Source organism: Chanos chanos, chromosome 6, assembly GCF_902362185.1.
Source record: "Chanos chanos chromosome 6, fChaCha1.1, whole genome shotgun sequence".
Classification (NCBI taxonomy): Eukaryota; Metazoa; Chordata; class Actinopteri; order Gonorynchiformes; family Chanidae; genus Chanos; species Chanos chanos.
The window spans coordinates 35,101,088-35,110,987 of NC_044500.1; the positions used below are offsets into that span (position 1 = coordinate 35,101,088).

At 40.7% G+C, this 9,900-nt stretch overlaps 1 protein-coding gene across 1 annotated transcript; it reads left to right on the forward strand.

Moving 5' to 3' along the window:
• Window positions 1-215: 215 nt before the first annotated feature.
• Window positions 216-8,826, forward strand: sulf2a (sulfatase 2a). The gene is made up of 20 exons (XM_030777486.1): window positions 216-387; window positions 905-1,144; window positions 1,254-1,405; window positions 1,899-2,068; window positions 3,195-3,345; window positions 3,555-3,730; window positions 3,898-4,026; window positions 4,273-4,329; window positions 4,579-4,705; window positions 4,882-5,080; window positions 5,437-5,695; window positions 5,950-6,046; window positions 6,175-6,269; window positions 6,468-6,527; window positions 6,656-6,822; window positions 6,965-7,107; window positions 7,239-7,347; window positions 7,770-7,803; window positions 8,281-8,334; window positions 8,796-8,826. Exons 1-20 carry the CDS (start codon window positions 216-218, stop codon window positions 8,824-8,826), a joined length of 2,622 nt encoding a protein of 873 aa, XP_030633346.1.
• The last annotated feature ends 1,074 nt before the right edge of the window (window positions 8,827-9,900 follow it).

The window sequence follows — 9,900 nt, forward strand, 5'->3', positions numbered from 1 at the left end:
TTGGACCATAAACGCATAACAGGTACACAAAATGGTAAATGTTTTGTTCTTCTTGTCACAATAATAATCCATCACATCTTGCACTGTGGAATCATTAACGTCTTAATTAATCTTTTGTGTGTGTTGTTATTTCCACAGCCAGGGTGTGAGGGGAGGGACCCAGAGTGTGAGTAGTAGAGGAGTGTAGGAAGAGGAGGTAACAGCAGGGTGGAGCCATGGCAGAGTGGAGAATGGCCAGCCTTCTTTTCCTCCTTTGGCTTTTCTCCCTCACTCATGGATCCATGTACCTCTCCAGCCAGCGGTCAAGGTCTCGTCTGCAGAGAGACCGACGCAATGTTCGGCCCAATGTCATCTTAATCCTCACTGATGACCAGGACATTGAGTTAGGCAAGTGTGTGTGTGTTGTGTGTGTGTGTGTCTGTGTCTGTGATGCGTGGTATGAGTGTGTGCGTGTCTGTGTGTGTGTCTGTGTGTGTGTGTGTGTGTGTGTGTGTGTGCGTGTGCGTGTGCGTTTGCGTGTGTATATGCACTTAAGCTGAACGGTTTAATAATCTTGCAAATGATGTGATTTGCCTGAATCTGTAATATGGCGTTCATGATTTACTATTGTGGAGCGACTGATGGGTTCCATTGTTCTGCCAAACTGGCTGTTCCCTCCACTCGTCCAAGCCATATAACACTTATTACACTGAAGTAATGGCATAATGGCCTAACTGCTGGTCTTTGTCCCATTCCTATCACCTAAATCTAACAAGAACAATTTACGGCCAAGCATCTGTTAACCGAACAATCCCCGGCGATCTGAATGGGCTTACAAGAATTAATTAAATGGCCCCACGCTCAACAAGATTTGTTCATTCTTTCTTCTTTCTTTCTCTTCTCTGCCACCATCCTCCTCTCTCAGGCTCTATGCAGGCAATGAATAAAACCAGACATATCATGATGCAGGGAGGTACCCACTTCTCCAATGCGTTTGCGACCACTCCGATGTGTTGTCCGTCACGATCCTCCATTTTGACAGGGAAATATGTGCACAACCACCACACCTACACAAACAACGAGAACTGTTCCTCTCCGTCATGGCAGGCTCACCATGAACCTCACACCTTTGCCGTGCATCTCAATAATTCAGGCTACAGGACCGGTTTGTATACCCCGAAATGATACAGCATGTTCACCAGCATGTAGACATATTCACAGAGAACAATGATTTGCTTGTGTAACTCGATATCATTACTTTTTTTTTCCCACAGCCTTCTTTGGGAAGTATCTTAATGAGTATAATGGTTCTTACGTGCCATCTGGATGGAGGGAATGGGTAGCGCTGGTGAAAAACTCACGTTTTTATAACTACACCCTGTGCAGGAACGGAGTCCGTGAGAAGCATGGAACAGAATATCCCAAGGTTCTGTAACGTGTCCAGTCCTTTTTTTTGGCTGCCTTCCCTACTATTTTGCATTTTAACTGTACATCATTTTACAGAAAGCTGTTCTCATGGTATATAGATATGAATATTTACGAGCATTTCCCAGTTTTGGAGATATATTAAATGTATGGTCACGTGGGCTGAGACCACATGTGTTCCTTAGTGGCTGCAGCTAAGTCTACTATCAGATTTGACTCAAACAGACACAGAACACATATTAAAATGCTGTGGTGTTTCAAGGCAACTACAGTAGTTAACAGCAGTTTATGTTTAATTGTTGCTTGACATGAGTGAGGTGGTGTATAGAGGAAAAGAAAGGTTACCTTCTTGCCGTCTGGTTAATAGATGTAGAGAGACGGGTTTATTCAGCAGCAGTAAGATACATTTATAATATTGCCCACTTAGATTATATCACTTCAGATAAACCATGCTCTTCTTTACTAATCATTTTGTTTTCATGTTTATCCCACAGGATTATCTTACTGACATCATCACTAATGACAGCATCAGTTACTTTCGCATGTCAAAACGAATGTACCCTCATCGGCCGGTGATGATGGTGTTGAGTCACGCTGCCCCTCACGGTCCAGAGGATGCAGCACCACAGTACAGCAGTGCCTTTCCCAATGCCTCACAGCATATGTGAGCACACGCAAACACACACACACACACATTTAAACCACTCTTTCTCATACAAACATATCTCACCTACTCTCATATGTGAACAGTTACCACATCTTTTCTGAGTTTCCAACATATTGCCCATGCTAATCTCTAAAAGATCTCTGTTGTGAAAGTTCTATATTAAATGATCTAATATTGACTAAAATATGATTTCTTCATGATACCACAGTGGTCCTCGGGGCACATTCAAGCAAACTATCTCATCATCGAGACTGTTGTATTTATAATCAAGATACTATTAGCACACGCAGTTATTTCCTCTCTCTGTGTATGTGATGTTAAAAAAAATCGGGTTTTTTTTTCTTTAATTGCCTCATGCTTTGCCTCTCACTAATGACTAGTCAAGTGTCGAGAGAGAGCTTAAGCCATACTGCTTTAGTGTTTTATAATCTTTCTTTCCTCTTGTGAAAATTCTAGCATTGCAAAATCCCAATCATCATTTTATAAGATGCTTTTTTCATTATTTTCTTTCTGTTCTTGTTATTAATTTAATTTAATTCGTTATAATTTAGTTTGTTTCCTGTTTATTTACATAGTTTCTCCATTCCCAGTTTAAATTTCTGTAGCACAACTTGCCAGTCACAAATCATTGTTCATAATTCATTACTGATTGAAATGTCTTATTCATGCCTCCAGAACACACCATATTTAAACTATTGATCAAGCAGTCAGCAAATTAATGAGGTTATTAATCAAAGAATAGTGGCTGGCTTCTTTAGCACCGCACTATGCAAATCGAGTGAGTGCAAAGAAATGAGTGCCCCGGGTCAACAAAGCCCCTTATAAAAATGAATTCTCAATCTGCTCTTTTCACAGAGTAATCATAATGCATGGTCAGACAGCTTTTTGATACAATATGATACGACATGACACAGCAGAAACCAAAACAAAGCTACATTTTGGTCCATAGTCATACGTAAAGGAGAACAATCGTTGAAATCCTGCATTATACACCATGTGTTTTGGAAGCACGTTCATCCTAGTTCTACAAATGTGAATTTACATCTTTTTTTTTCTTGTAATAAAACCCTGTAGGTTGGTCTCTCGATCCCAACTTTTTTTTCTTTTTTAATGTTCCTCATAGAACTCCCAGTTACAATTATGCTCCTAACCCAGACAAGCACTGGATCCTGCGGTATACAGGTCCAATGAAGCCTGTGCACATGCAGTTCACCAATATGCTGCAGAGGAGGAGGCTGCAGACCCTGCTGTCAGTGGATGACAGCGTGGAAAAGGTACAGCCTGAGATTCTGAGCCAGCCTTACCATCCTATTACTCCAAATTCACATATTCACATGTCTCTCTTTCGCTTTGCCAGTCTCCACATGTTGCTGTCAAGGGCACTGTTATGTTGAAATATTCTCCCAATATTTTGTACATTCTGCATGCCTTAGTTATGAGAAGGTCTTTGATGTGAGATAGCTTATCTGTTTGTATTTCACAGGTGTATAACATGCTAGTGGAGACAGGGGAGCTAGACAACACGTACCTCATCTACATGTCTGACCACGGCTATCACATTGGCCAGTTTGGACTGGTTAAAGGCAAGTCCATGCCTTATGAGTTTGACATCCGAGTGCCCTTCTACATACGTGGCCCCAACGTGGAAGCAGGTGCCATGTGAGTTCCATAGACAAGCCCGTGATCACAGTGCCCGTGATCAACCATTCCTATGATTGAACACATCTCTTTCCCAAATTGTATATGTTATATTATACTTTTTCTGGGTGGTTTGAAATTTGAGCTAGTTATTTTTTTTGTCTTTAAACATCTCCTGCCTCTCACAGTAACTCGCACATAGTACTAAACATTGACTTAGCTCCGACTCTACTCGATATGGCTGGAGTGGACATCCCTGCTGATATGGACGGCAAATCCATCCTCAAACTGCTCGACACAGACAGACCAGTCAACAGGTGCCAAAAACGTACACACCTAAACTGAAGCAGATTTGTTTTCACTCCTCATTCACTCCTTACTCTTAACCGTGCTAAAACAACATGTAGCTGCCACATGGTGACAATTACATGATCTAAAATTTCATTTATTACTAAGACAATAAACCGTTTATCCAAATTGCTCAAAAGAATATGTAATAGCTATTTCAGGTTTATTTTGCCTCTGAACTCTGTACTGAATGACAGTGCTCCCTTTGTTTCAAGGTTTCAGTTTAGGAAGAAGGGGAGGGTGTGGAGGGACTCTTTTCTCGTCGAGAGAGGGTGAGTAAATTTGATCAGGCCAGATGTATCCATGAATTTTTAATTGAACTTTGAATGACTTAACCTTATACTGTATCTCCCAAAAAGGTTTTTTCACCAACAATTGATTAAATCCATAGCCATTAAAGAGCCACCAGCTGTGACTCCAAGATTTCTGACACAATCATCTGTTGAGGAAATAGCGTTGATGTGGTTTTTTTAATGGTAGTAATAGGGTAGATCTAATCTAATTCCATGGCAATCATGCAGGAAGCCACTCCACAAGCTAGTGGATGGAAAGGAGGTGGCTCAGGAGAACTTTTTACCAAAGCACCAGCGTGTCAGAGATCTGTGTCAGAGAGCTGAGTATCAGACAGCCTGTGAGCAGCCAGGACAGGTACGTACAAACACCCCCCCCCCCCCCCCCCCCCCAAAAAACCTCGTATTCACAGAGATGCTGAAATTGTTTAGTATTGAAACGAAAGACAGCAAATGCTTATCGCTTTCCATTTCTTTCCCCATCCCTGTTTGTCTGCCAAACTCTCTGTGCTGTTTTTCTTTCTCTCTCTGCAGAAGTGGCAGTGTATAGAAGACTCCTCCGGTATGCTGAGGTTGTTTAAGTGTAAGGGACTGGCAGGTCTCTATGCTCCCCGTGCGCAGGCCCTGATGGCCAGCGGCAGTACTCAGCCCTACAGACCTGGCTCCCATCCAGGCATGTGTGACTGTGAGCCCACACTACCCGTTAAGAGGAAAAGATTGCTCGCTAAGAGGAGTGAGTACAAACTCAGCGGCTGTTATGAATATTTTTACGAGTAACAGAGGAACGGTTATATTTAAGATACTATAAACTCGTATCTCATTAATGAATGATAATTTATACTTTAATCTTGGTTATAATATGAAACCAACATCTCATAAACATGAGAAGTTCGATTCCTTGCTGCTATACTTGCTAAATGCACAGAAAAACTGACTGGTGCCACCAAGTGGCTGATTGCAGAAATGCGTAATGTAAAGCATAGAATACGTTGTTCAAACTCAGCTGAGAATCATAGTGATCAATAGGACACATCACTATAAATCTAGTTTGCTGTCATGACTGTAATGGAGCCATTACGTCTCTCGTAGAGCTAAAATCCGGGAAGAATGTGTCTCGAAATCGTCTGGCTCGCTCCGTCCCTCTCCTCCCCGACGCTAACGTGTATGCTCTAGACCTGGAAGAGGGCTATCGGCCCATCGGCCTGAAGAACGGCAGTCGGCCGGTCAGCAGGAAACAGGGGGATGATGGAGAAGAGGAATACAGCGGGATGGGAGCCACAGCCACACGCAGCAACGATGACCTCAGCAACAACCTCTCACCACTCACAGCACTCAAAGTTACTTACAGGTAAAGTGAAGACGATGATCACCCTGCAGCTCTAAGTGTTGACAAAGTGAATTAAATAGCTATCGAGATGGTGTAGATGCAAAGCTCAAGAGACAAAGGTATGTATGGGAGGTTTGTGAACGTGTTTGTGTAAACTGTTAATACTTGATGGTAGAGGTGCTTGAGCTGCTGTATTGTGTGGGTGCCCTGTAGGGAGAGAGGCTGAGTAGAGTGAAATGGGAAAAAAAGTGACGTGTATGATGTGTTTGGTGCAGGTGTTCAATACTGATGAACGACACTGTAAGTTGTGATGGGGGGCTGTACAGATCACTACAGGCGTGGAAAGACCACAAACTGCACATTGAACATGAGGTGAGCCTCTAAATAATACTCTCAGTCTATCTGTACGAATAAGGTGTCTTTTATCCCAATATCCTCTGTCTCTCTTTAAGATGACTATGAATTTTGTTCGGTTTTTAATCCCACTCCTCCGTGTACAGATTGAGACACTACAGACTAAAATAAAGAACCTGAGAGAGGTTAAGGATCACCTGAAAAAGGCTCGCCCCAAAGAGTGTGACTGCAACCGAAATTTGTGAGTGTACAGTTAATTGAATAATCCCTTGTGTTAACAGTTTTTACAGTTAAAATTTTCTGTCACCCAACCTTCATTTTTTTGTTGCCTTGCATGCACACTATTATTTATTAACCGCTTATGATGAAAAATATTAACATGAGGAGGCATATATTCTGTGTTGTTCCTTCCATCTGATTTTCATTGGCATGTTTTAAGCTACCAGCACAAGAACAGGGGGATGTTCAGACCCAAAGCAGGCCGGTCTCACTCACTCAGGTACGTAACGTGACAGCAGCATAAGAATGGAAAACCCTGACTGGGGAGTGGATAAAATATGTTGTTGCTTTGATTAGGTTCCTCACAACTTCACATAGCATTGATCTGTGTGTTTACCTTTGATTAAGATTGTCATCCAAAGATAAGAAGCAGTGGTTAATGAAGGAACAGAAGCGCAGGAAGAAATTACGTAAACTGCTCAAGCGCCTCCGTAACAATGACACCTGTAGCATGCCTGGGCTCACCTGCTTCACACACGACAACCAACACTGGCAGACTGCCCCCTTCTGGACAAGTAAGACACTGCAGTCTCACAATACTTCTTTCATTCTATGGCTTGCTGTCCAGGTTTCAGTTAATGTAGTTTATATGGTCTGAATTGCAGTTTATTTTAAATGTGTCACATTCATTAATTCCTTCCTTTGACATCCTGCCAGTGGGTCCATTCTGTGCTTGTACCAGTGCCAACAATAACACTTACTGGTGTCTGAGGACCATCAACGACACACACAACTACTTGTTTTGTGAGTTTGCTACTGGCTTCTTGGAGTATTTTGACCTAAACACAGACCCTTACCAGGTAACTGTCAAAGGAATAACTATTAATCTCAGTCTCTCTCATTCATTCATGTGCGTTTATTAGATAATCAAACAGAAATTCAGAACTACAGTTGTGGTGAATAACTACCATTTCTACTCATCTTTCTGCAGCTTATAAATGCAGTAAGCACACTAGACCGCAACACTCTCAACAACATGCACCTGCAGCTCATGAAACTTCGCAGCTGCAAAGGTCATAAAGAATGTAACCAGGATACAGGTGAGTTAAGATAAGATAAGATAAGATAAGATAAGATAAGATAAGATAAGATAAGATAAGACTTTATTGATTGCCAGGGGGGAAATTTGGGTGTTAACAGCAGCAGAAAGACAGGCGAAGAAGTATACATAAAAATACAATACAATAAATATAATATACCATAATGTATAATATAGTAATGAGCAATAAAAACACCAAATGAGCAAACAACTGTACATGTAGTGCAAAAAGATATGATAGTGAGTAATAAACAAATGAGCAAAACAGGTTCAGGTCCTGAAACAGGTTCATGTATTAATAGGTGAATATCAGTATGTAATTTATAAATTATAGTCCATGTGCTATGAACAACCTTACACATGAACACATGACCCATTCTGAGATGTTTTGTTCTAATAACATTTTTGATATGTATACTGCAGGAGGCAAAGAACGAAACTATTTCAGTGAATACAGGTATGACTTTACGTATCCTTTCTTTTCTGGCATTTTTTTGTCTTTCTCGGTCGTGATTTTTATTTGTTTGTTTGTTAATTTGTAATATTCCCTGTGTTACCGAGAAATAATTAAAGTCCTGTCAATTAAAATGATAGCTATATTGTTCTTTTGGAGTCCATAATGCCTTGGAAAGGCCCGTGGGTGTTCCACACCTTCTGTTCAGACTGAGACCCTCAGGGAAACTGAGAAAAAAGAAATAGTACAGTTACAGTTTAAAATATTTTGTGCATAACCCAGTAATCAGAATAGCGCTTCTTATCCATGTTATGTAACTTTCTCCAATCATGTAAACAATAACTGTTGGTGAGTTTTACTATCAAGCAAACGAACCCTTCATTTTGAAAGATAAGTGCATAACAGCTTGTTTTTCTTTTGCGTGGTTGTTTGTGTGTACACCTACGCCTGCACGCGGTGTGTGTATGCATATGCGTTTAGGCCCCTTCATCGTCGAAAGAGGCCAAAAGTGAAGAAACCATCCTCCAAATCGATGTGAGTGTGTGTGATAATCCATCTGCTTCTTCAAATTCAGCCAGATACCCACTATCCACCCTGAGTGTCTCGCTGTCTCTGAGTCAGATGGCCAGTCTGCATGCTGCTGCTTTTTGCATGAGCAATTCAAATTCAGATCATCGTGACCTTCTTTTCTCGATGTTCATTGTCTCAGAGACAATCTTTTCACTCTTAAATTGAAAATACGGTAGAATGATGACATGTTGTTATGGGGTTTTTTTTTTTTCTCTGTCCTCATTTCACAAAAAATCTCTTAAAATCTCTTTCTATCGCTTAATCTATCAGTTATTCAAGAGGAAATGTTTTGTTCGGGTTTCTCTTGATATCTGAAACATGTTTGCACCCGCAAAATTTTTCGCAAAGATGTTTAATGCAGTGCAAAATATAAATGAATTTGATTACAAGTTCTTAAATCATTCTCTCTCTGTTGCTCTATCCAGGGGGCAGATTTGGGAAGGATGGGTGGGCTAAGAGCAGTCTTGCCCACACCCACTGGAGGATATCAGGTGTGAAGAATAAGAAGTGGTTGGAACCTGAGGATCCTGTGGAGAAAGTCACATGTCTTCAACCTCTAACACTATATGTACAGGCACATTGCTTATTGATGAAGTATTTTTCAAAGGGGAGCATAAGGCCTTTAGACTTCAAACAGCCAAATGTTATGGACAGGTATGGTCTCTCTCCATTGGTTTCACTTGTTTCCTCTCTTCTGTTTGCTCTATTTTCTCAGTTCTCTCTCTCTCTCTCTCTCTCTCTCTCGCTTTCGTCTGTATTCTCCATTAAATATAAACCAACAAAGCAAAGCAAAAGAAAGCAGCGGGATTTTCATAATTCTCAATAACGCCATGAACGGGAACTAATTTTGTCATTCTTTCCTCCTGGGGGAGAACCTCACAGATATAGCATGTCATACGCATATTGACTGAGACACTGCCTTCACTTTCAAGCTGTTTTCTATTGTGGTTTGTTTAAAAAAAATGTTGATGTGGAAAAGAATACATAGAGATCCTTTACACCATATTCCTCTGCCTCCCTGCCTACAAATCCACATCAGAGGATCCCATTTCTGTCCTTTTCAATGCCTGTCAGTTTATCTTTATGATCAGCTCAACACCCTGCCTCATAACAAAACTACAACAGGCAAAATAAAGATATCACACATGAGCTCCTCATCACCTTATCTCTAAACTCTTTTTAAGGAATAGTAACAGTGGAGCGACTGTACAAACTGTTTGAATGTTTTCCTGTAAGTCTATGTTGTTCAAAGACTGTGTTTAATTTGTTACCTAAAAGAGCTGCAGGTTTGCTGCTGCTATAATGTGGTGGTACATGACTTGTTCTCAGAGGACTGTATATCAAGACCAAGAGTAAATAACTCGAACCACTCAGATGTGCTGCTGCTTTGGACTTCAGAGGATTTCCCAAAAAAAAAAAAAAAAAAAGAACAAAAGACTGCCTTCAGTGAACTACGTTAATTTTTTTTTTTTTTTTTGAACTTTATTCATTTTTCAACTAAATTATGTAAATGTCACCAGTAAGGTATCT

Excerpts from the sequence above, each read along its gene's own strand:
- sulf2a (XM_030777486.1), top strand. The coding sequence starts at position 216 with ATGGCAGAGTGGAGAATGGCCAGCCTTCTTTTCCTCCTTTGGCTTTTC. Across the intron at positions 3,346-3,554 it reads TGGATGACAGCGTGGAAAAG|GTGTATAACATGCTAGTGGA; the intron begins GTACAGCCTGAG and ends TGTATTTCACAG. Across the intron at positions 4,706-4,881 it reads CCTGTGAGCAGCCAGGACAG|AAGTGGCAGTGTATAGAAGA; the intron begins GTACGTACAAAC and ends CTCTCTCTGCAG.